The 27,680-nt window shown below is 34.6% G+C and overlaps 1 protein-coding gene and 1 long non-coding RNA gene across 4 annotated transcripts; one reads left to right on the top strand and one right to left on the bottom strand.

The window, feature by feature from the left end:
- The first annotated feature begins 2,232 nt into the window (after positions 1–2,232).
- Positions 2,233–5,894, top strand: LOC145627038 (uncharacterized). 3 transcript variants are annotated; one of them, XR_014111286.1, is made up of 6 exons: positions 2,233–2,562; positions 3,696–3,815; positions 3,934–4,169; positions 4,249–4,469; positions 4,677–4,819; positions 5,480–5,894. It is a non-coding gene; the product is annotated as an uncharacterized LOC145627038 (long non-coding RNA). The 3 variants fall into 3 exon arrangements; XR_014111285.1 differs by lacking the exon at positions 2,233–2,562 and having other exon boundaries at positions 3,625–3,815; XR_014111284.1 differs by lacking the exons at positions 2,233–2,562; positions 3,696–3,815; positions 3,934–4,169; positions 4,249–4,469 and having other exon boundaries at positions 4,480–4,819.
- An 8,511-nt stretch (positions 5,895–14,405) lies between these two features.
- On the bottom strand, positions 14,406–24,306 carry LOC145627039 (uncharacterized). The gene is made up of 6 exons (XM_081679445.1): positions 23,825–24,306; positions 23,603–23,717; positions 21,903–21,988; positions 21,685–21,749; positions 20,548–20,630; positions 14,406–14,865 (listed from the first exon to the last, which is right to left on the bottom strand). Exons 2-6 carry the CDS (start codon positions 23,681–23,683, stop codon positions 14,773–14,775), a joined length of 408 nt encoding a protein of 135 aa, XP_081535571.1. The 5' UTR covers positions 23,684–23,717; positions 23,825–24,306; the 3' UTR covers positions 14,406–14,772.
- Between the last annotated feature and the right edge of the window lie 3,374 nt (positions 24,307–27,680).

A 27,680-nucleotide genomic window follows, 5' to 3' on the forward strand; every position in this document is an offset into this window, starting at 1 on the left:
AAAATATTTTCATTAAAAATAGATTAATATACTTGTACATATGGATAATTATATTAGGAATACGTAAATATTTTTTATAAGTAAAAACAATGGTTAGATGCACAATTTATTAGTTATTTGACTTATTTCGTATTTGCTTTTTTATTTTTAAAAAAAAAAAGTCCCAAAGGACATTAAATTTCATTAAATAAAGCCATACGACATCTACAATTGACAATTAACGATAATGAAAACAGGTTTAACAAAATCAAACAAGAATTAATCGGGGAAGGGCTAAAAATCCAAATACATATATATAACACTTCGACACATTCTTGATTCGTTCTCTCATACAACTTTTTGAGTGGATTGGTCGCCGCTTCATAGTTTTGTGAGGAAGAAAATTCTTGTTGAATTTGTAACCCAAATCCGAGCCATAATCAATTGAAATCTCCCATAACTAGAGACCCTATTAAAGGAGTTCGAAAAACCTTGTCTTTCGAAGGAGATCAAAAAAACCTTATCTTTCGAAAAAGATAAACCCTTTCTTTCGAGGGAGACAATATTATAATCTAAAAAACAAAGAAAACATAAAAGAAATAAAGATTGGGGCTTTCCACCAGTGAAATCCGATGGAAGCCTCTTCAAAGTTAACAATGGAGGATAAAGTTTAGGAGAGAGAACAAAGAAAGGAGGCTAGGGTTTTTTTATAATAAAGCTATATGTGAACTCATATTTGCTTTTTTGTTCGAGAGAAATTTCACACTATTAGAGATATATAGTGAATGTCTTTTTTTAACTTATAGAAAAATTTGCTTCCGATGTTAGGTTGTATTCCCTCTATATTTAAATGATAGAGTAAAAATTAAAATTAACAATATAAAATCTACAAAAGTGCAATTATGGCAAAGCTAATGCAATTGCAGGGTGCTTAATTACTCACATTCCACGCTTCTTTAAATCGATACATCATGAATGAGTTGTTAGTAACTTCAATAAATGTATGAATCAAATAATTAAAATTAAATTAAATAAAAGTAGACTTGATTTGTTCCAAACTCTCAATCAGTTCTATGTTTCACGCCTTGGTTTAACTATAGAACTTCGGGTGTTGTATGGACTTCGGAGATTGCTTAAGGGATATATGATGAAAGAATAAGGAAGGCAAGTATTTAGGCTAGAACATATATAAGAGAAAAAGAGAATTTGAATTGGTGCCCCAAAACTGAGAAATCAGTCTTGTATTTATAGAGAAAATATGAGGGGTCAGGTACAAAACCCCAAAAATAATGCGCCACAGAAAAACAAACCCTAGTAATTGTCGTGTCGCGGCAGGTTTTGCCGTGGCGTGACAGATTATATTGTCTTGAATCCCGTCTATGTTCATTTTTATCTTTTACTTTCATTAAGTGCGGAATAATTAGGCACCGTTTTAGTGTTTCGGACTTATTTTAGGTTTTGGGTTTTAATATTTATTAATCGGGCTTAATTAATAAATAAGATGAAATGGATTAAAAAAAGTTTGGGCTAAAATATGGATTGGACAATGTTTAAATAAATATTTGGACTGAAAATGTTGATTGATTTGTTGAATGTATTTGACTAAATATGGATTTTAAGCACTCCCAAAATCAAATAATCGACCCGACCAATCATAGCGGTAAAAGGTTGTTCATGTTATGATAATATCTAAATATGGATGACTATTATCCCATGTATTATCTAGAATACTCTAGAGTTGGGTATTTGGTCTTATCCGTTGATGGAACCCTAGGTAATGTACATTATATATATCCCGTACTAGATGGAATATGAAATACAACGTAATAATCTTCTCTCATCTCTCTATATTTTCTCTTCCATATTTAACACGCACTAGTGGAAAAAATCTCATTCGTAACAAGCTATTTGTAACGGGCAAAGCTTTGCCCGTTACAATTAAGATATTCGTAACGGGAAAAATAATGTCCGTTACGAATACTTATTTATTCGTAACGGGAAAAATAGTGTCCGTTACGAATACTTATTTATTCGTAACGGCCAAAAAGTGTCCGTTACGAATACGTATGTATTTGTAATGGACAAATTAGTGCCCGTTACAAATAAATAAGTATTTGTAACTGACACTATTTTGCCCGTTACGAATACTATATTACACGTAACTTGGCCCAACTGATAGAGAAGCCCATTACTTGGCTTTTTAGGGTTTCACCTAATAGCCGTCATTTCTCCTCTCCTCCTCTCTCTCTCCTCTCTCATCTCCTCCCCGCCATTCTCCTCTCCTCCAATTTCTCTCCTCCCCGTCCTTCTCTCCTCTTCTTCATCAATTTTAGAGAAAAAAACTACTGCGCTTTCGTTGTCGTTGTCAATGTCGAATTTGAATTGCGAGTTGTCTTCAATTTTACAGCCTCCATTTTTGAACTACTGCGCTTTTGTTGTCGTTGTCAATGTTGCCGTTCTTGACTACTCTTCCGGCAAAGTCCGTTGACTTGCCTTCTGAATGGGATAGAGTTTACTCCGATCGATCCTGGTGACTTGCCGTTCTACTTGATATCGCTTTTGTTCCCGATGACCCTAATCACGGTACTCGCTTTCTATTTTTATTTTGCTGATTTTTTATTTTAATTAGTTTTTGAATCATCTGATTTTTCTACTGTTTGTGGTTTAATTTTCGTTTCAATTAATATTTTTTTGGCTGAATTAGTAAATTTTGTATAATCTGAATTTTCTAATATTTGTGTTTTAATTTTCATTTGAATTATTGTGTTTTCAACTGATCTTTCATCACATTTTGAGTCTATTTTGTGTAATCTAATTTTCTAATATTTGTTATAATTATTGTTTTTTTTTCTGTTTTTTTTTGCTGAATTTTCATTTTGAGTAGTTTTTTGCATTAACTGATTTTTCTATTGTTTGTGGTTTAGTTTTCATTTGAATAATTGTTTTTTTTTTTTTTGGCTGAAAATTCATTTTGAGTAGATTTTGTATAATCTGATTTTCAGAATTATGTTTTGTCACTCTGTGATATATTTTTTTTTATATGGTTGATGTGATGAGCTTTTGAAAGAATTTGAGTACTTTGAACAATTCAACAAATGCGCTATTATTGTCATTGTGAAAAATGAATTGGAGTTGTGATATATAAATAATTATGAGAATTAGAGAGTACTTAATTTTGGATGAATGAATCGTGGTCTTCTTATGCTGGAAGGAGTGGGAAGAAGGGAGAGGAAATGTCATTTCGTTTCAAGCAACTAGTATATATACAGAGCTATTAAAGTAGGAAGTCTTTGGTTGCATATTTTTTGGGTGATATTAGTCAATGCCTTTTGTCTCTAAGGTAATGAGTGCTTGCTTTTGTTACTCACCCTTATTCGATGAATTGGTGAAAAATAATAGGAATCAATTTCACTGATCAATTTGTTCTGGCTCGTGTTATGGGATAAGATGGTGTGGGTTCCAATGAAAGATAAATTTCTATATGCCTTAAAGCTGTCAGTTTGTATCACTGAGTATGAGGTAGAGAGTGTCCATTGTGGAGCACTGGCCTGGTGTAAGATAGAGAATTGATATGTTGGATACTTTATTGATTTATTACCCCTTTACTTCTTAAACTTATGCTAATTCGTTCTGTAAAAAAAAATGGTTTTGATACTATCTAACAATGATTTATGAGGGGCTCATGTTTTCAATGATTAAACATGTGTTCTTTGTAGGAGAAAATTCCTATAGAGGAGGTGTTTAAGAGTTTGAGATGCTCAAGAGAAGGTCTAACTTCAGATGATGCAACCAACCGTCTTCAAATTTTTGGACATAGCAAGCTAGAAGAAAAAAAGGTTTATCCATTGTTCTTTCACTCTTGAAGAAAATTAAGTATTAACTGTGTTCATTAACTTCCAGTCGATCTAATCAAGCTTTTTTCACATCTGATACCGTTGATCTGGAATTAACAAGAGAGCAAACTCTTGAAGTTTCTTGGCTTTATGTGGAATCCATGGTCATGGGTTATGGAAGCAGCTGCTTTAATGGCTATTGTATTGGCAAATGGTGATAATAAGCCTCCAGATTGGCAGGATTTTGTGGGTATCATGGTGCTTCTGGTGATCAACTCTACTATTAGTTTCATAGAAGAAAACAATGCTGGTAATGCAGCAGCAGCGCTTATGGCTAACCTTTCTCCTAAAACCAAAGTACGTCACTAATGAAAAAAGGCTCAAGTGTAGTTGCAGCTATATGATTTATAAAAATAATGCTAACTCTTCAATACAGGTTCTTCAGAGATGGACGATGGGGGTGAAATGGAGGCATCAATTCTAGTCCTAGGAGACATAATTAGCATCAAGTTAGGAGACATAATCCCTGCTGATGCTCGTCTCGTCTTCTTGAGGGTGATCCTTTGAAGATTTATCAATCTGCTCTCATTGGAGAATCTCTTCCTGTCACTAGGAATCTTGGAGACGAGGTCTTCTGTAGTTCAACCTGTAAACAAGGTGAATTAGAGGCAGTTGTCATAGCTACTGTGATTTTTTTATTGATTTGAATTTTGATTTGTGGGTTTATGACTTATGAGGAGTTTTGATCTTAATATGGTTAATAATGTATGAGTTGTATTGAAATTGTGATTATTTGTAATTTTTTGTCCGTTTGATTTCGGTTTGTTAATATGTGATGTAAATTCGAAATGAACCTTTTTTTAGATGATGGGACTTAAGCTATGAAGAAAGTATTGATTCAAAACAATGAGCAGCTGGACTTGGTGAGGGAGGAGATCCGAGTTTCCTCCCTGTTTACATATCCCAATCTGCTTCCCCTTCTTGATCATGCTATCATCAAAGTCAAGGTAATCGATTGTGTTTAGGTCCTTCTCTTTTCCCCTCCTTGAGCTTTATGTATGTTATAAATCCGGATTACAAGGTGTTGAAACTTGAAAGCATGTATGCATGTACATAAATAAATCAATTATTTTGAATCCACAATCAATTATAAATCTCAAAGTAAGGCTTTTTTAATACTTCCTGGAAGTTGTTTTAATCTAGTGTTGTTTCAGAAATTCAAAAAGATATCTCTATCTTTGTCTAGTGCATGTTGATATGCTTGAGAATTCAAACTTAAGTGATTTTTTTATGCCATCAGTGGGATTGCTTATTTAGTTGGCATAATTTTGTGTGAATTATTAAAGGCTTAATTGTAGACTATTCTGTTCACTTGATGATTGCTAATCTGAGTAACTTGTGAGATATTAAGTCTATCCTATGAGAATTAAGTTTAAAGAAAAGAAACAGACCCATGTGGAATTTTCGGAGTTTTATAGTCTTTTCTGATATGCAAACAATTGCATTTTCATCAGCTTTCTGTTCTTGTTCTTGGTTGCTATATAGTAAAGTTGCTGATCATGATTACAACCTTGTAGCAGTGTAGTGGTCTCTCAATATTGTAGATTGTGCATCTGTATATTCATATCTAAAAGTATCTTTTAAATTAATATGTTTGCATTAATTAGGCCACTCAAGAGCAATCTTGGAATCATGAAGCGTACCTGTTATTTCCTAGTTCATTTGGATGGAACTTTGCTGGACAACTCAACCGCTATGAAAGCTAATCAGGCCCTTCTGGTGGATTTAAGTTTGGGTGAAGGTAGCTTAAGTGTACAATGTCAAATAAGTAAAACTAACGCCTTTAGAGGAAACAAGTGTAATTTTTTTTTTTTTTTTTTTTTTGAAATCAGGAAACAGGTGTACTTTAGATAAGTTTAACTTGGTTGTTCTTTTAAAGTTTTAGTTATTAATATTAATTGTATTTTTTTTTTTGGAAGAAATATAAATTGTATACTATATTTGTATAAAAATATATACATCTCAAATTAAATGATAAAATGGTGTGCAAAATCCAGCATTTTGCTAGATTTTTTTTTTAAATTTGATTACACAGTATTCGTAACGGGCAAACCATGTCCCGTTACGGATAACGGGGTTATTCGTAACGGGCACTTGAAAATGCTGTTACGAATAACTCTGTTATTCGTAACGGGCACCTGAAAAGCCTGTTACAAATAATCCGTTATTCGTAACGGGCAGCTGAAAAGCCCGTTACGAATAACGGGGTTATTCGTAACGGGCTTTTCAGGTGCTCGTTACGAATAACCTATAATTCGTAACGGGCAGTGCCCGTTACAAATAACAAAGGCCATCTGTAACGGCCGCATACGTAACGGACGCTGCCCGTTACGGATGGCCAGTTTTTGCCCATTACGGATGGCCTTTTTTCCACTAGTGACGTTATCAGCACCATTGCTAGTCAACTGAGTAGGATTACTAAACATTTTTCTAGAATCCCATATATTATTATTATCATGTAAATATGATCGCAGCCCATAACAATTATAATTTAACATTTATCTACTTTTGCATGCTTATTTATTGGAATATCAACATATATAACGAATACAGAGCATGATATATAATTTAAGGTTACATTCTTATTTTTCTCCATGCTAACGTTCTCATCTTCTATTTCGTTCTTATTTATGCATGATTTGTATCAGGTTTATTTATGCATGATTATAACGTTTAATACATATTTTGGATACTATTTATATATACTTATTTTTTGTAATGTTATTTTATATAGTGAATAATGTCGAATCTTGCCAAACTTGAATTTGTGGCCCTTGATATTACCGAAAAGAATTATTTATCATGGGTGTTAGATGCTGAAATACACCTAGATGCTAAAGGGCTTGGTGAAACAATCAAAGAGGCTAATAAGGCAACACCTCAAGATAAGGCTAAAGCCATGATTTTTCTTCGCCATCACCTCCATGAATGGCTCAAAAATGAATATTTAACTGTGAAAGACCCACAAATCCTTTGGAGTAATCTAAAGGAAAGGTATGACCACCAAAAAACAGTGATACTCCCTAGAGCTCGTTACGAATGGTTGAATTTGAGATTACAAGATTTTAAATCTGTTAGTGAATACAACTCAGCTATGTTTAAAATAACTTCTCAATTGAAATTATGTGGAGAAAATATTACTGATGCAGAAATGCTTGAAAAGACATACTCCACTTTTCATGCTAATAATATTGTCCTGCAGACACAATATAGAGAAAAAGGTTTTAAGAAATATTCTGAATTTATATCTTGTCTTCTTGTGGCTGAGCAAAATAACGAGTTGTTAATGAAAAATCATGAATCACGTCCTACTGGCTCTACTCTATTCCCTGAAGCGAATGTGACAACCCATAACGGGAAAGAAACTAAAAACAGAGACCATTCTAGCAGTAGTGGTCGAGGTAGAGGTCGTGGTCGTGGCCAATGGCGCGGCCGGGGTCGTGGACGTGGATTTGGTAGAAGTCGTGGAGGTCATTTCACAAACTCACATTCCCACCATAAGTGGGAACATAGGGATGATAAAGAGAAAAGTGATACCAATATATGTTACCGTTGTGGAGGAAAAGGTCATTGGTCTCGGGTTTGTAGAACTCCAAAGCATCTTATTGAAATTTACCAAGAATCATTGAAGAAAGGAAAGAAAGTTGAGGCAAACCTTGTTCTTGAAGATGGTGAAGGTGATTTTGATTTTGGCAATGCCAATCAATTTGATGTTGTTGATTTCCTTACTTCCCCGGAAGGGAATAATTTTGATTTTGGCTGTACAACTCATTTAGAAGTTGCTGATTTCTTCACTGCCCCAGAAGGGAATATTTAAAATCATATTGTTTTATGTCAGTTTTAAGTATTAGACTTATGTTTGCTTATTCTAGCTTAGTGATTCACTTAAGTTTATTTCTTTCGTTGTAATAAGGATTTTTGCTTTATAAATTTATGAACTATTTGAGTGTTTTTATTGATTTATTTGTTTTATCATCTTTATTTTTATGCTTAATATTTTGACATGTATTTTATTTCATGAAGACATGGATATTACTCAAGTTCAATTTGCTATGAATGGTGAAGAATTATGTCTTGCTGACAGTGCAACTACACATACAATACTTAAAAATAAAAAATATTTCTCTCATTTGATGATGAAAAGGATTAATGTAAGTACCATATCGGGTAGTACAAATATCATTGAGGGCTCAGGAAGAGCCACTATAAAATTGCCTTGGGGAACTGAAATTAAAATAATTGATGCTTTATACTCCCCATTGTCTCAAAGAAATTTATTAAGTTTTAAGGATTTTCGCAACAATGGTTATCATATTGAGACAATCAATGAACAAAATAACGAATTCCTTCAAATCACAAATATAACTCAAGGCTCAAAATATGTTTTGGAGAAACTACCTACATTCTCCAGTGGTTTATACTACACAAAAATCAATGCTATTGAAGCTCATGCTATAGTAAACCAGAAGTTTACTGATAATTTTGTTATTTGGCATGACCGGTTAGGCCATCCCGGTTCAATAATGATGCGAAAAATAATTACGAATTCATGTGGACATTCTTTGAAGAGCCAGCAGATTCTTCATAATAATTTTTCATGTGCTGCTTGCTCAGAAGGCAAGTTGATTATTCGTCCATCACCAGCTAAAATTAATTTTGAATCAATTAGTTTTCTGAAACGTATACAAGGAGATATTTGTGGGCCCATACATCCCCTATGTGGACCATTTAGATATTTTATGGTTTTAATCGATGCATCAACTAGATGGTCACATGTGTCTTTGTTATCAACTCGTAACCTGGCGTTTGCGAGATTACTTGCCCGATTGATTAAGTTACGGGCACATTTTCCAGATACTCCCATTAAGACTATTCGGCTTGATAATGCTGGTGAATTTACATCTCAAGCTTTTAATGATTATTGCATGTCCATTGGGATAAATGTTGAACATCCTGTAGCACATGTTCATACACAAAACGGTCTGGCAGAGTCATTAATAAAACGTATTCAGTTAATTGCTAGACCATTTCTTATGAAATCTAATCTCCCAATTTCTGCTTGGGGACATGCTATATTACATGCAGCAGCACTAATTCGCATTAGGCTAACAAGTTATCACAAGTTCTCCCCATTACAATTGGTTTATGGTCAGGAACCAAATATTTCCCATCTAAGAATTTTTGGATGTGCGGTTGATGTTCCAATAGCTCCACCACAACGCTCTAAGATGGGTCCTCAAAGGAGGTTGGGGATATATGTTGGGTTTGAATCCCCGTCAATAATTAAATATCTTGAGCCTACAACAGGGGATTTATTTACGGCTCGTTTTGCAGATTGTCATTTTAACGAGTCACTTTCCCAACATTAGGGGGAGAAAAGAGAGAGCTGGAAAAGGAAATTAAATGGAATGAATTATCATTATCCTATCTTGATCCTCGAACTAAACAATGTGAACTGGAAGTTCAAAAGCTAATTCATTTACAAAGTTTAGCGAATCAATTTCCAGACTCGTTTGCTGACCCAAAAAGAGTGACCAAGTCACATATTCCAGCTGTAAATGCTCCATTTAAAATAGATGTCCTGGAAGGACAAAATAAATTTGCTAATGAGTCTAAACCACGTCAGAAACGTGGAAGACCAATAGGTTCCAAAGATAAGAATCCTCGAAAAAGAAAAGGAGCATTGATTGATGATGATCAAATTGAAGAAACAATTTCCGAAGGATCTCCAGAAGAGACTTTAGACATGATACAAGAAGAAATTCAGGTACCTGATAATGAAGAAATTTCAATAAATTATATCATGTCTGGAATTACATGGAACCGAAATCAAATCGACATCGATGATGTTTTTGCATGCAATGTAGCATTAGATGTTATGGATAATAATGAGGATCATGAACCAAAATCCATTGAAGAATGTAGACAAAGAAATGATTGGCCAAAATGGAAAGAAGCAATTGAAGCAGAATTAAAATCTCTTGGAAAAAGAGAAGTATTCGGACCTGTAGTCCGTACACCTGAAGGTGTAAAGCCAGTGGGATATAAATGGGTCTTTGTGCGAAAGAGAAATGAAAAGGGTGAAGTTGTAAGATATAAGGCACGCTTAGTTGCACAAGGATTCTCACAAAGACCTGGTATTGATTATGAGGAGACATATTCTCCTATGGTGGATGCAACTACTTTTAGATTTTTTATTAGTCTGGCAATAAGAGAAGGACTTGACTTACATTTGATGGATGTAGTCACAGCTTATTTATATGGCCCACTGGATAATGACATTTACATGAAGCTCCCAGAAGGATTCAAGCTGCCAGAAGCAGCAAAATCTAGTATTCGAGAACATTTCTGTATTAAATTGAACAAATCTCTTTATGGATTGAAACAATCTGGGCGTATGTGGTATAACCGTCTAAGTGAGTATTTGTTGAAAGAAGGTTATAAGAATGATCTTATCCGCCCATGTATTTTATAAAGAAATTTGGATCAGGATTTGTTATAATTGCAGTGTATGTTGATGATTTGAATATCATTAGAACTCCTGAAGAGATTTCAGTGACTGTCAATTATATTATTTAAAGAAAGAGTTTGAAATGAAAGATCTAGGAAAGACAAAATTCTGCTTGGGGTTACAAATAGAGCACCTAGAGAATGGAATCCTTGTGCATTAATCAACATACATAGAAAAGGTTCTTAAAAGATTTTCTTTGGATACAGCACATCCATTGAGCAACCTTATGGTTGTAAGATCACTTGAAATAGAGAAAGATCCATTCCGACCTCGGGAAAATGATGAAGAAATTTTTGGTCCTGAAGTACCATATCTTAGTGCAATTGGAGCACTAATGTACCTTGCAAGTCATACACGACCCGACATATCATTTTCAGTTAATTTATTAGCAAGGTTTAGTTCATGTCCAACCCGAAGGCATTGGAATGGGATTAAACATTTACTTCGTTACCTTCAAGGTACGAAGGATATGGGTTTATTTTTCCCAAAGTTGTCCAAAGAAAATTTGATTGGTTTTGCAGATGCAGGTTATTTATTTGATCCTCATAATGGTCGGTCACAAACTAGATATGTGTTCACATATGGTGGTACTTCCATTTCTTGGCGTTCCATGAAACAAACCATTGCAGCTACTTCTTCCAATCATTATGAGATTTTAGCAATTTACGAGGCTAGTCGTGAATGTGTATGGTTAAGGTCGGTAGTTCATCATATAAAAGAAGTTTGTGGATTATCATCTGGGAAAGAGACACCAACAACTTTATATGAGGATAACGCGGCTTGTATTGCTCAACTTAAGGAAGGATACATCAAAGTCGACAGAACAAAGCACATCTTACCCAAATTTTTCTTCACTCATGATCTTCAGCAGAATGGAGATATAAATGTATTGCAGATTCGTTCAAGTGAGAATTTAGCAGACTTATTTACTAAGGCTCTTCTGACAGCAACATTCAAAAATTTAGCTTACGGCATTGGATTGCGTCGTCTTAAAGATCTCAAGTGATGTAGTCATGAGGGGGAGTTAATGCGCGCTGCACTCTTTTTTCCTTAACCATGGTTTTTTCCCACTGGGTTTTCCTGGTAAGGTTTTTAACGAGGCAGCATCTTATGCGCATTATAGTGTATTATTTTGTACAGGTTTTATAGTAAATGTTAGTTATTTTTTTATTCAATATATAGTCATCCAAGGGGGAGTGTTATGATAATATCTAAATATGGATGACAATTATCCCATGTATTTTCTAGAATACTCTAGAGTTGGGTATTTGGTCTTATCCGTTGATGGAACCCTAGGTAATGTACATTATATATATCCCGTACTAGATGGAATATGGAATACAACGTAACAATCTTCTCTCATCTCTCTATATTTTCTCTTCCATATTTAACAGTTCATCATCGGGTTTGATTTTGGGGAGACATTTTTAGGTGTCTACAGTTGGTATATGTCATTAGGTGGTCTTCTGGGATTGTGGTTCCAACATAGGCACCAACCAAGACATACTTAACCTTAATTGGCCGGTTGTGCCGCCTCAGTTATGTCCTTGGAGAACGCAGTGGGTTAATCTCCAAGTTTGAGCAAACAGAGCTGACAGTACAAGGGTTGGACTTGATATGCCGCCTGTCCTCCAAGGAGTGCAGGATGCTGAAATGGTTGGGCTAACGGCCCATATGATTGATATGATGGGGCACATGCGGTGCCGATCCTATCACATTGGGACTTGTATGAACAGACAGGTGGTTCTGTGCAGATGCGAAATACCTCAAGGAAGTATTTGAAGCTATCTGGCATTGTCGGTGTTGATGTCGTGTCAGATAGCTGACTGTTTCTCCTATACTCGATGATTTGTCGAGCATCAATGTAAGTTTTCTTGCTGCCATCCGGCTGTGTGCCGCATGGGCTACCTCTTTGTTGTCTCAGGGAAGAGAAATTTCAAGTAGTCAATTGAGGGCTTAGCCCCCTCCTTTGGCTTGGGATGCAGAGTGGGACCGACTTGACCTTCTCAAAATAAGAAGGTTTCTTGATTGACTATCCTTTTCTCGAACTAGTAGCCCAACTTTTGATGAGATCTTTCATCTCACCCTTGAAGTTCGTCAGAAAACTTTAAGAACTCTAAATGGGTGATGTGAGCAATCGGGTTTTTAGCCCAAGACTTGCCAGCTGAATGACTCACACCAACTTGATTTTCACCCCGCTTCTTTCTTTGTTTTTGGCGGATGCGTTTAGAGATGAGGGATCCGCCTTCAGTCATATGAACTTCAACCTCTGGATCCGCCTCTATATCTTGGTCCAAATGGACCTCTACTGATGGGTGTTTTCCCTTAAGAGGCGGTACAGGTTCTTGGGTAACCGTCGTCTTAGAGGTATTCTCCCCACAGACGACGCCAAATGTGTTCGGGGATTTTGATGTGTCATGCGGGAAAGTTACTTTACTAAGATTGGATGCTAGTCGTCTGTACTTACAAACACGCAGAAGACCCGGTTATTCTGAATTTCGCCTTTGATGATCAAGTTAGTACGTCTCAAAGTACGGTAAAATGCGGAAGTAAAGTTAATCTTCTCGAGTCCGAGATCATGTGTTTTTTCTGTTGTAAGTAAATGTTGTAATAAATGAACGTGCCCCTAAATTTGGGTAAATATCCCTATTTTTACGGCGCCTCAGAAAATGGGCCTGAGAAGGCCACCAATTTCCTTCATCCTCTGCGTGCCACTTGTCTTGCCTTGGTTGACCCATTTTGGGCACTCCTAAAGGTGACACATTTCACGATCTGATTGGTCCACGTGACTTGGATATTTTTACCCAAATTTATCATATGTGATTGCATATTAATACTCCCTCCGTTTTTAAATACTTGCTCAATTTCTCCATGCGCGGAGTTTTAGGAGATATTAGAGAAAGTAATAAAATATGAAGGTAGTGGGGTAGTTGAGAAAATAAAAAAAAATATTAAAAGCAAAAGTAGTGGAATAATAGGAGAAGAGAGTATTATGTTGGGTCCACCAAGTGTGAGAAATGAATTAAATATTGTAAAAGCTTTTCAAAAAAGAAAATGGAGCAAGTATTTAAAAACGGCCAGAAAAGAAAAGTGGAGCAAATATTTAAAAACGGAGGGAGTATTAAACAATTTATGTGGTCACTTTTTCATAAGATTTTGTGGAATTATTGAACATTTGAAATCCCCAAATTAAAAATTCAAGCTCCGCCACTCGACATTTCAAGGTATGAAAATCAATCAATCATCATTCAATGAGTCAAATATACCCCTTCCCCTAGCTAAAAAACTAGCCTAGAGATGGGAAAGAAACCATGAAAGTTGAAAAGAGAAACAAGATAAACATGATTCACAAAATCAAACACAAAAACAAGAATGAACATGTAATCAAAATTTATAAAACAACAAAAAACACGAGAAAATAGGATGAACAAAACAAATAAAACTGATAAGCGAAAGAAGAGATTACTAAACAAATGCTTGAATTGAATTGCTTGAAATAAAATATAATAATAACAATAAATCAAGGTGCTACAATGGAGGTTTTTTTTTTTTTAATCTTTATCTTTTTGCTATATTCTTAGAAAACTAGGCTTAGATATCTAATTAGGTCTAAATCTGGAAGGCTAATTACATCAGTTTTATCTTTTCACTATACCCCCTCCAATCCCCCAAAATAAGCCTTAGCTCCTAAGGTTGGTCTCCTGTCTTGCCGTGTTGGATGTTATGTTTGTTAATAATAGTTGCTTAGGTTGGTTAATTTACGTATTTATGGTAGTTTATTTCAATTTCTGTAATGAACAATGGGGGTCAGGAATATTGCTACTGCTAGCTCGTGCAAGGATTTCTAAACTTAACCCTTTAATATGCTTTCCATCGTCGCGTAATAAACACTTATACATAGGTGTAGCACAATAGCCGTAACCTCGTTCAAATCACTTGCATGAGTGGGACGGTAGGAAAAAGTAGGAGAGGATTCGATGAACCATATTTTAGAATAGATACAATTGTTCTTGCAAGTGATGTGGAGGAATGAGAAAGGAATGCTCACAAATCTTTCTTCTCTTGAAAATTAACATGTATGTTAGTTCAAAACCTTAGATGAACAATGTAAGTCATTCTACAAACCTAAGACAACCTTATTTTGTGTTGCAAAAGACAATTATATCAAGCGATGCCAAAATTACAAGGATGGCAAAACAGTTTTACTTTTTAACATTTTAAGAAGAAAAAAAAGAGCAATACATCATTACACCATAACAGGACCTGGTATAAACTAGAATGTTTTATAACCTGACTTCAAACTGAAATGTCAGCCAAAGAAAGCTTGAGAAGAAAACTGTTTGTCTCATCCGATAGCAGCATCTGCTCATTTTGTATTCAACTTCCGCTTCACAGATATTTTCTGGCTAGGGCTCGGACTTTTGTATCAAAATGTGATGATGCAATGCGCGAGCCAGGAAGATAAAGGGGGTTGAGAAGAATCTGAACATTAAAAGTCATCAGGTCAACAAAATCAGGAATGAGTCAAAGTCATACAACAATCACTAACTACAGAAATGATAACTCTCTGTAATCACATTTAACAAAATTTGAAGATAAATTATGATAACAAAGAGATTATGTGTTTAGCAACATAGGAACAGAACTTTGATTGTTTCTACTGTAATATTGATTATTAAATCAGAGGTGGGATCAAAGAATTTTGCAAGTCGTACACTGAAAATGAAACTAGCAGATGAGAAGGCTAATATAGAAGTGCTACTAAATAAGGAACTAATACTTGGTAACACCACAAAGTTGCATGTAGCATAAAGCAGCTTGATCTTGTTTTTATTTTTCAAATTGCATGATATAAAATCACAGTGTCACGGTCTGGGATTTTGGGCACCGGAACGTGCGGCATGCTCTAGCCTTTTGACGGCAAGAACACTATCCCTATGCGGAAGTGGGGCTTGTGAGCACGAAGAAACACAAGCAGGCAGTTAAATCTCAGGAGCACTCACTTCTATTTGGCGACGTAATGCGGGTGGCCGGAGCTTGTGACGGCCGATACTTTAAGGCGGGCACAAGCGGGTCCGAACCACGAGTTCTTATAGCATCAAGTTGGTGTGAAGGGGAGCAGGGAACTAATATGCAAGCAAAACACAATATCTATAAAGGTCTAGCAACAAACAAACATAAAAGCAAGGTAACATTTGGTAGAAGACTTTTGGATTTCATTAATCATTCGCCCTCTAAAGAGCTTTAAATGGTTTACATGAAGAATCCCTAGCAAGAATTGACAGTAACACAATAATGGAATCTAAGACCTAGAATACATAAAGTAAACTCTAGGAAAGCATCAAAAGGGCATCTAATACATCAAAAGGGCATCTAATATATCAAAGGGGTTGGATTCTAACACAAAGACTAATAATATAGCATAAAAGTTAGTAAACCAGGAAATCTGATTCCAACCTTCCTTAAAGCCTCATCATCTGATAGACTAAGAATTTATAAAGTACATGCTTGAGAGAAACATGCCCACCAGCAATCTCACAATAAATTTGTCAAAACTATTCCCTAAAAAACAACTCGCTTAAACAGAGTACTCAAGGTTGCACCCAACTATCTTTTGAGCCAAATATGGTTCAGATATATAAAGAATGAGCCTCAATCATTTATTAATATTTTATTTTGCACTCGACGATTCATGTTAGCCGACCCAAATCATTTTGGGACTAAGGCTTTGTTTTTGTGATTGTAGTATTTTATTTCGCAGTCATAGCCAAAAATACTAATGACAAAAAAAAAAAAAAAAAAAAAGCTCCTCAAAATTCCAAATGGCCCTTTTTTGTTTCACGGGTCTGTTCCACAATTAGGTAAGCACATGCTCCAGGTATTCATCTCACATAAAACATACATCTGCTGGACCCAGTTTAATGTGTTGAGAATAGGGATTTATGCATGAACACATTAACCCCCTTCTGGCATCAAGAGTATTACAAGATGAAAACTGTAAGAAAAAGCCACTATGTTTCAGTAAAATTGTAGGAGAACCAAACAAGAATCCATGGAAAATATATTACTTTCTTGTCCATGGTCTTTCAAAAACAAAAGATTAACTGTTCAAACCCTTGAATTTTAACCATGGAAGATTGTGGAGGGGAAAACAAGTGAAACTAAATGACTAGTACAAGAAGCATTTGCCAAAGTATCCAGATTATCTTCTATCAAATGTACTATGTAATAGGCTACAAACAGAATTGTCACTAGCTCACCAAATAAGAGGTCATTTTAAACATTAATTTTCCAGAAGCCTTTCATTTTACTCTAAACCATACAATTTCAATCAAGAATTATCATATAAGCTTTCTTGTATCCATAGTATTAGAATCCAACCTTATACTCGGACTGTGTGACACAGAGGCTACTTCCCCAAAACCCGGAGAAACCACCACCATCTACTCTAGCTTCTCCAATATATCTACTTCAAGAAAATAATCCTTTTAAAGTGTACTTCCAACAACTGGGAAAACAATAAGCTGACCATAGAAAATGAATCACATGGGAACATACAGAAAGGATTCACACCTACAGTATCCTTCATGAGTACAAGACTAAGTCATACTGAACCTTACATTTAGATTTCAGACAGACAGGCAACTTCCCAAAATCCAAAGAACATTGACTTCAGCAAATAAACCACACAGGAACATAAGGAAAGAAAAAGCACCCAAAAGAGGTTAGCCAGGATTCACACCTAAAAGAGCTTTGAATCAGCAATAGTAGAACACTTAATCAAAGAGGAAGCTTGTGAGTTGTGACTGATTCTAGAATCTATACTAATCCCATTGACATTAGAGCTGTTTATATTAATTTAAGGACTGCTTAAAAAAGAGCGCACATGCGAAAACATACATGAAAACCAAACCACTCTATTTGATATTCCCTCCACCCTATACACTTTAGATGTCCAAAATAAACTAATACTTCCTCCGTTTCTTTTTACTTGGAACACGTTGACTTATACACTATTTACACTCTTTTTTTTATTAGATTTGATGATTTATATTTAAGAAAAAACATAGTCATGTGGGATCTTGTTAGGTTTGTCTTCATTTATGATTTCATATTGTCAATTATTTATAATTTTTACTTTATTAGAAAGTAAAGATATTTGTGATTGAAATAGAGAATTGGAAATTGAACTATTGCAAGTAAAAAGAAATGAAGGCAATATTGTTTGGGAGCTGAACCAAAGTATTGCATATCCTAATAGTTCATCTTTTCTTTTTTCCCTTATTTTTTCCCTTTTTGCAGTTTCTAAGAGTTACCAACTTTACGTGATGACGGAGTAATAACTAACAAAGAATTATCAAGATTCCTCAACTACATTTAGTCAATGGAGAGATTAGATGGCAATTACATTGAATTACGTATTAAGAAAAGGAAAACATAATCTTAGGAATCATGATAGGAAGATTTTGTTTTTTTTTTTTTTTGTGATATTTTTATGCCTTGTGAAGCAAAGAACCATAGTAATGTCAGGAAAAATATTCTTCAATATACTACCCCAAAAGCAAATTAAGAGTTACAATAAAACTATTGAAATGAAGATGGTAAAAAAAATATCAACAACTTAAATTTCTTGAAATTATAAATCAGCTTCGGTTTTGTTCACTTGGCATTTGTTGCCTCTACATGTTTTAGCAAGGTGGTTAACATATAAAGATGCCAGGCAAATTAAATATTGTTATTAGCTGTTAGTATACAAAATTTCTACTCTTTGGACATAACGGTCATTTACAGGAAGAAAAAACCGCCAAAAAAAGTTGCTCCAATATGATTTTTCATTTTTTTGCCAATGAATAGCAATTTAACAAACATATTTTTTGTTGTTTGACCACATTAACAAGGTAAAAGACAAAGTTTAATAGGAATAAGTTGTCTTACAGTTATTTGCTAAACAAGACATTATTCAAGTATTAAGATAAACCTTAATCCAGTAACATCAATCACTCCGACAATCTTACATAAGAAACACTGATAACACCTTAAGGAGAACCTATACAAAAGTTCAATTTTAGTTGCTACAACTCCAAATTTTAATACCGCCATAATGTCTAATTGACAAGGTAATCAAGAATAATGCTTTTTACTTTTGTTTTCACGGAAGCAGTAGGTGGCTTGCTTTCAGGTCAATAGTCTAATAGAGCAGTTTTTGTAGTAAATGTAAGGACAAGGTAAACAAGTCCCACTACAATTGATCAGGTATGGCAGCAAACATTGACCCTTTTTGTACCTACTGTAGATAGAAGCCTTGTAAGAAAACTGGGTTAATGGTATGGTAATAGTAGAGCATTGTATGGTATCACAACCTGTGCATAAAGAATCTACTTTCGATTCCAAAACACTCTTTCAGCCATCTGAAATGGCATCAAACAGAGACCTTACCTATTAAAAAGCATCTTAAATGAAATATTATACATTTACACCCTCTCATCACAGACTACAAGGCCCTTCAGGCATTCACTAGTACTGATTCTTAGAAAATAAAATAATGAAGTAGAGTCATAACATTGTCAAGTGTCATTGATTGTAGTAGCACCTCAATAATGCATCTTTAATGGCTCTTAGAATTCATCATAACTCTAAGGAAAAGATAGTAGTAAAACCATAAGCATCAAAGTCATCATAAATTTTCACCACTTAAGCTGTTTCATAATTTATATCTAGCAAAGTTGTGTTATAGCTAAAATTTTCAGAACCATTTTTTAAAAATATAATAATATACTACGCAGTGTCCTAGTAGGCCTTTTCTCCTCAAAAAATTCATGTAAATCTTTCAATAATTCAATGTAGATCATAGTATTCTCGGTTAATAGAAAGATAAAGCACCGTTAACCCTTAACCTCGGGGGTGATGAAAAATCTCCTGTACTTAAACAAGTGTCTAATATAATTCAATGACCATTAAAGTTCCTGTGTCTCTTGAACCAACTGAGAAAACCTCAACAGCAGCATAAGCATAGTTTGTAATGAACTGAAAAAACTCACACTAATAACAGCAAATATAGAGAAAAGATTGGTTCTTTTATAAACTATATCTATCTCTTACTGTTTCTTCCATTCGTTGATAAAATCCTCAAGCTACTCAGCTTTATTAGTCTTCTACTTATTAAGGATTTTTTTTGACGCCTTTCTTACTAAGGCAAATCTCTTCATAAGCATAGTTTGTAATGAACTGAAATAACTCACACTAATAACAGAAAATATAGAGAAAAGATTGGTTCTTTTATAATCTGATTTTTTGGTAAATAGATTTATATTAAAAAAAATAAAAATAAAAAATAAAAATAAAAATAAAAAGAAAGAAAGAAAGATGGAAACTTTACTTACGAATGATAACGGTGAAAGGATTACAAAAGATAGGTTAATAGCTTAAGGCTATCAATCTTCGATAGTGGGTTTAGCTCACAACTCTCCAATAATGGCTTTAGGCCATAACTCTCCACAAAAGGTTTACACCAAATTTCTGCCTCTCATTTCCTTCCTTTTCTCTCTATTTTATACTAAGGACTATCAACCTAGTGAGCTAATATTAGTAGAATACCTATACTACCCCTCAGGTTGATCTATTACATAGTTAAGAAATTACTACATGACAATAGTATTACAAAACTCCTGCCACATGGCCCATATTGCAAAACAATTTTTCAGAGCTCTTCTTCCATATAGAGTCGACATTTATCCTCTTTAAAAGATAGGAAGATACAATTGTATCCATAAATTCATATCTAGATTCCTATTATCTATCAACTACAATATTTATTCCGGATCATGTTCTGACATTATAAGGACACAAACAGAATAAACATATTTCATGAAGATAAAGAACCAATATATTGATACATTTAAATAAGCTCTAGGGCATATTGGAGTGACAAAAGGTACCAGCAGTTTCAAGAGCTGATTTATACAGATTCCCCCCCCCCCCCCCTCCCCAAAAAAAAAAAAAAAAAAAAAAAAACGCCACTTCTTAGTTCATAGAGGTTTCATCTGAGTTAAAGACTTCTTATCTTCCGTTACAGTGCAGTTTCATTCATTTAATTTAACTACCATCAATTTATGAATAGCAATTTGAGCAAGCTGTATAACTTGTAGCAGTAGAAGCGATTCATACCTTAATATACAACTCATGCACATCCTGAAAAAAACATTTCACTCCATCCTCATTACGGGAGTCATGAAGAAGCATAAATCTTGTATGTGATATTAGGTTAAGGAATTTCAAAAATTTAGATCCAATACAATAAAACAATAGAAAAAAGTGAAATACAAACCAACATAAAGTACCTACCAATCAAAATATAGAGAGGATGTCCTTAGTGGACACAGTCACTTATGAAAATCATGTCTTAGATTAGCAACAAAATCTGAAGTATTCCCTAAATAAAATAAAATAACATAAATCATCATAAAATAATATAAAATAAATTATCATAAAATCTCATCCCTAAATAAAATTATCGTTTCAAGCTTTCAACTAAAACTAAATTTCAAATCAATTGAATCAAACCCCACTAACTTCTTTTTTATTCACTTTTGGTCAAACAGATCTCAATATCTTGCTTTTTTATGTTCACCTTTCAACAATCAACCCCACTATCTTTTTTTATTTATTTTTTATTCACCTCCCTGAACTTTGCTAAAGGCAAATGATACTTTTATTATTACAGAGAGAGTATTTACATGAATCCAAAGCTAACAAAAACCACTGGAAACATCCATTTATTACTCAATACATAATGAATGACTAAATTTTGAATTTCATTCTTCAGAACAAACAAATGGTAAAACATTCTGTCTCTTCTAATTTAGCAATATAGGTCATGTGAGAGTGAAAAATACTCAATGAAGAACTTATATTGATACATGAGAGCTGAAGATGAGAAAAATAGCACCTCAATTGTGCTTTCCTTGAAAAAACAAATAAATAAATAATTTTAAAAAATTAAGACACACTGAATTGTAAAATTAGGAATTGATGTATAACATAGAGCAGTTTAATGAGCTGAAATCCCATTTACTTAATAAGTTAATAGTCATACACAACACTATATTTCATACAAAGTAAAGATACTTATCAACTCATAACAGGATAACAACATTAAAGCTCAAATACATGCCAACAAGAAGAGAACAATCAAGCATCAATTCAAGATAACTAGGAAAATAAAAAATTAATTCAATAAATGAATATTAGGGAAAATTTCAATAATATTAAAAAAAAAAGAGGGGGGGGGGGATATTTCAAGGATATGACCAGCTGTTACATATACTGACACCACCAAATCATTGAACCTGTCGATCGCTTTTAAGAACCTGAAATATTAAAAAATAAAAATATAATCATAAACACAAAATGAGAACACTAAAAAGCAAAGAAATAATACAAGTATAAATCAAAACAAAAAGATAGAGCCACAACAACTTGGGATGAAAAATAAAACTGTGAAGCTAAGTATAGATGCTTACATAGCACTGGTAGTCCATGCAAGGTCCTGGACTATGTCTAAAGATGCATGTAGAATAAACTGGTGCTGCTGTGCTGCATCTTCCTTCTGGAAATTAGAGTAAGACAGTAATATTATATAACCAGTAATATCATGCATCAATAGATAAATTAGTCAATAATAACATAGATGGTAAATACATAAAGACTCTATGGCCAAAGGTGACAGCACAAATTTATTGTTATATGATCAAAAGAATTAAATACAGATGCATACATATAAATTGCAGACACAGGGTCCAAAATAGCTTAAGATGGCAAGTTTGCTTCAACAGGAACACTACTATTTGACAAATTAACTAATGTGTTTCAAATTCCTAAATCAAGGTCTTCCAGAAATCCTAACCCTTCTTAGCCCAACAAATAAGCTAGATAAGTTAGCCCCTAACTCACAGAAAGCCCTAAGTCAAAGTGAACCCATAGAGATAAGCACATTTTGTTCTAAACATGGACTCGAAACTACTGCCCATAATAGTGTGTCCACTTGCCCCATTGTATCAAATTTTCTTTCGTCCCTCCAAACCCCCATGCAAGGCAAACAACCTATATCAAGGATTCAAATCAATTTCCAGGAATAATATAAAATTGTAAATTTATAATATTGCAATCACACATATAACCATATAAAGAACAAAAGCTAGCCTTGTCGTTCACAGCTGCTTTAACAGTATGTTTGGATTGAAAGAGATGGAGGGAAGAAAAATGGAGGGGTGTAGTATCTTTTATTTGGAAAACAGATTAAAAAGGAAGGGAATTGGAGGGAAGAGAAATCAAAAGATTAAATTGTAATATTTTGATCTCTTGAACAGTGGAGTGATTTGGAAGGAAATCCCACCATTCCCTTCCCTTCCCTCCCTTTTTGTTCCTTCCCCCTCCCCTTCTTTTCCTTCCCCTTTCTTTATCTAAACAAACTGTAAAATTACACGTGTCTTCCGCAATTCTCTCACTTTCTCTTCTATCTACTAGTTGTCATAGTTGTTCCCTCAAATAAAAATAAAAATTATAAAAAAAAAAAAAAAAAAGTACCACAAAGCAACATCCTCTTCCTAAAAAAAGAAGAAAAAAAAAAAAAAAAAGCAAAGCAACATCCTCAAAAAGCACATCATTCTATACAATAGCTTGATTGGCATTCAGCATGAGTTATAAACTAATTGTAATCAACTATTTTCCATATATACAAAGATAATGTATTTTGACACTGATATATGTGGACAAAACATCAATGCATCATATTGACAAGCTCTGCTTAAGAAACCCCATCTTCTAAGTTTAGTCATCTATGTTTTTCCATAAATACCCACATTTCAGTTGTGAATCTCGTAATCATCTATTATGTACCCAGACAAACATGGAAAGGATGCAATCCATGTCACTAAATTTCAACTGGAACTTTGATTTCATCAGAACTTGTGCAGACCGAAACATTAAACCCAACAATATTAATTATTAGTTCAAATACTTCACTGATTCACCTTACTTCCAAATTGCTATATAATAAATTGTTATAAAATTTACACAATAGCATTAATAGAGAACAAATAACATAACGTTCTAGCATTTTGAGTTCAAGAACGAAAATTTTCCCCAAATAAAAAACTAACGAATTTGCTGAACTAAAATAAAATTACTTAGCAAAGAATCAATGGTCAAAAAAGAGACTTACTTTTAATGCAGAACCCAATTCAGCTTCATAAATGGGTATATCAGTGCGACTAACGATCATAAAACACGCCGTACTCGCCATTAACGATCAAATTGACAATTACCAGAAAGTCAAGCTGAAAGATAGTGAAAAACAAAACAAAAAAAAAATATCAAACCCTAGAAATTGAATTAGCATGATTGAAGAGAAAAATTGATTTGGAAAAGAAAAGTATGAGCTTACAATTTGATTTACGGTCACGATCTAAATGAGAAAATTGAAAATTCTCGTTCATAAGCCTGATTGCAATGAAATGTAAATCAAGGGGCAATTTTGTCTTATCGTTCTTGAAGTCAGGGGCTTTTCACCAAAAATCGAAACCCTAACTACTGGGAATAGGGAGCTTCGCAACTGCGCACTGAATCAACTGATGTCGGAGCTCCGCCAATACGAGTACAGCATTTGAATTGCCGGACAAAATCAACTCCTTTGACGGCAAATCTGCAATCAATTGTTCGGTAGGGCACTGAATTGAAATCAGAAAAGGAACATAATCAGGATAGATCACTAGGGTATTCTCGTGAACTTCAGAACTTAGTATACGATAGAGATGGCCACACTGACGGTCTTCTCGGCCGGCTGATATGTCATGTCCACTGGGTAGAAGGAGAACAAAGGAGAGAGTGAAGTAACAATGGAGATCTGGGAGTGAGATCGAAGGAGTAACAAAAGGAGAGAGTGAAGTAATGTCAACAACGTTACTAACAAAGGCCTGTTCACATTTACTTAATTTCAGTTCAGTTCAGTTCAGCTCCAATCAGTTCAATTTAGTTCAGTTCAGTTGAGCTCTTAATTTTCCTCTCTCATAAAATATTCATTTCAGCTCAATTCAGTTCAGTTCAGTTCAGTTCAGCTCCAATCAGTTCAGTTCAGTAAATGTGAACAGGCCCAAAGTAACTAACGTCCGTTTCACTTGCCACTTTACCAGCACGTCAAACGTACAGATCAATATAAAAGTATTTACTACGTATGACTTGATTGACTTCTACTCGGTATGAAGAGGCTAGGGGAATGACGGACCGCTACCCGGTATATGTCACCTCGTCCAATACTGAGTGACGTTAACTTTTTTTTAATAATATATTTTATTTAAGGTAAATAACAGTACTTAATAAATCAATGGAAAAATTGATTTTAATAATCCCTCCTTTAGCCGGTTTGATATTAATAATCTCACCTTTGGATTATTATTTAATAATTTCACCTTTGTAAGGGATTTTCTTTTACTGGGTTTTTTTTTTGGCAATTAAAGTTTTATTAATAACCAAAGAAACATGCTACAAGAGCAGTACAGTATAAACCATCCAACAAAACACCAGCACCCTAAAAAACAAATCCTGAGCACAGGACAACACTAAGAGCCTACACTAGCCATCTCCTCATCTCTTCATTACAGTTACAAGCTACATTAAACATGATTCTTCTAATAATAGTATCTTTTGCTTTTGAATTACTCTTAAATACTTTGGCATTCCTCTGCAGCCACACTTGATACACAGTCTCAGCAAAACATATTGTGTAGAGCTTAGCTTGGACTGTCCTTTTCCTGCTCATCATTACAGCCAATCTCAATTCTTCTGTAAAATGCAAACTGCTTCTCTGTACTCTAATAGCCTGAAGAACTCCACTCCAAATCTCGGCTAAAAAACGGCAATCAAAAAATAGATGCTCAACAGTCTCAAGATTAGCACCTTGGCACATCACACAATTAACAGAGCACTCAACACCCCAAGCACTCAATCTATCAGCAGTAGCAAGTCTATTCTGAACAGCAAGCCAAAGAATGAACTTACTACGAGGGCCAGCTTTGGAATTACATATAACTCTTCTCCAGGAAACTTTCTCAAAAAGCCCCTGCAACTTTCTATACATCTTGCCAATAGAAAATTTATTCTTCACCATAACCTCAGACCAAGGTATACCAGAAAGGTACTCTCTGGCCTGAAAAATCTTTTTAAGAGTCCAAGAACAGGACTTAGCTTAGAATGGGCATAGTGAAGATATTCCTCCCTTTTACATAATAACTATCAACCCATCTGACCCAAAGCTTATCTTTCTTAAAAGCTAAAGCCAACATAAGCTTAGCAATAGCAGCTTTGTTCCACATGTCTATATTCTTGATATTCCAACCTCCGGCTACCTTAGGAAGCATCAGCTTTTCCCAAGCAACAAGAGCTTTCTTTGAGGCATTGACATTACCATTCCAAAGAAAGTATCTACAATAAGACTCCACCTCTTTGATGATCTTTTTTGGCAAGACAAAAATCTGGCACCAGAAAGTTTGCATCCCAAAAAGATAGACTTTATCAATTGCACTCTAGCGGCATAGCTCAAAAAAATATTAGCCCAAGACTTAGCCCTGTTTAGCACTTTCTCCACAATTGGCTTGCATTGAGTATAAGAAAGCTTCCTAGAAGACAGAGGAACACCTAAATATCTAAAGGGAAAAGACCCTTCAGAGATATTTATAGCCCCAATAATAGCATATTTTTCAGCAAAAGACACTCCAGCTAGGTAAATATTGCTTTTGCCTAAATTAGCTTCAAGACCTGAGGCCTTAGAAAACTTCATAAAAGCCTGCATCATCAGAGAAACTGATCCTAAATCAGCTCTTGCAAACATCAAGAGGTCGTCTGCAAACATTAGATGAGTCACATTTAATCTCTCACATCTCGGGTGATAGTTAAAATTAGGATCTTGCTGCAATTGATTCATACACCTTGATAAGAATTCCATGCCAATGGCAAAGAGGAAGGGAGACATTGGATCCCCTTGCCTCAACCCCTTCTTAGCTGGAAATGGCTTACAAGGAAAACCATTAATCAAGATCGAATAAGAAACAGTAGAAATACAGGTCATGATCCAGTTGACAAAAAATGCTAGGAAAACCCAACTCTTGCAAAACAGTTTTAAGGAAACTCCACTCGATGGAATCATATGCCTTTTTCAAGTCTACTTTCACCATACATCTAGGAGAATTATGAGCTCTACCATACCCTTTTATCAGATCTGAAGCAAGCAAAATGTTGTCAACTATCTGTCTTCCAGGAATAAACCCAGATTGACTTTCACTAACCACCTCAGAAATCACACCTTGAAGCCTGTTAGTGATAATCTTAGAGATTATTTTATACACTACAGAGCAACAGGCTATAGGTCTAAAAGACTTCACATGAGAAGCATTCTCGACCTTAGGAACAAGAGTAACAACAGTAATGTTAACTTTGGAGCACAACCTGTTATTATCAAATAAATCCATTACAGCAGCATAAATATCATCTTTGACTATATTCCAAGTTTTTTTTGAAAAAAACTGAGTTATAGCCATCCAAACCAGGAGCTTTAGAGTCATCTATAGCAAAGAGAGCAGCATCAATTTCAGACAGAGAAATAGGAGCACAAAGAAGATCAGCAGCCTGTTTAGAGAGCCTAACCCCAAACCTAAGAATCCCAAGATCAGCCATAGGTAACGACTTAGCAGTAGAGCCAAGAAGATTTTTATAGAAGCCCACAATCTCTTTAGTAATGTCAACAGGATCAAGCTTAATCCCAGCATCATCATACAAAGAAGTGATTCTATTAATATGTCTTCTTTGTTTAACAGAAGCAAAGAAAAACTTACTATTAGAATCACCAGATGAAAGCCATTGAATTCTAGATTTCTGCTTCCATGCTTCCTCATCAATTTTCAACCACTTCTTCAAATTATCAATACAAGCTTTCTCTCTTAAGTGCAAATCCATGTCAGACCAGTCATTAACCATCTTAGCTTGAATGTTATCAAGATTAATCCTAGCTTGGTCAATTTTGGAAGTAATTCCAGCAAATTCTTCCTTATGCAAAGTCTTCAAGCGCACTTGAAGTCTTTTCAGCTTAGTCCACACCTGTTGCATAGGAAACCCTGTACAATCATCCTGCCAACTAGCCAAAACGACATGACCAAAGGTACTATGGTCACTCATAGTATTAAAAAATTTAAAAGGTCTCCCTCCATGTCTAATCTCCACCCCACAATCAATAAGTAAAGGAGTATGGTCTG

The sequence above is a fragment of the Chenopodium album genome, chromosome 4, assembly GCF_948465745.1.
Source record: "Chenopodium album chromosome 4, dcCheAlbu1.1, whole genome shotgun sequence".
Taxonomy (NCBI): Eukaryota; Viridiplantae; Streptophyta; class Magnoliopsida; order Caryophyllales; family Amaranthaceae; genus Chenopodium; species Chenopodium album.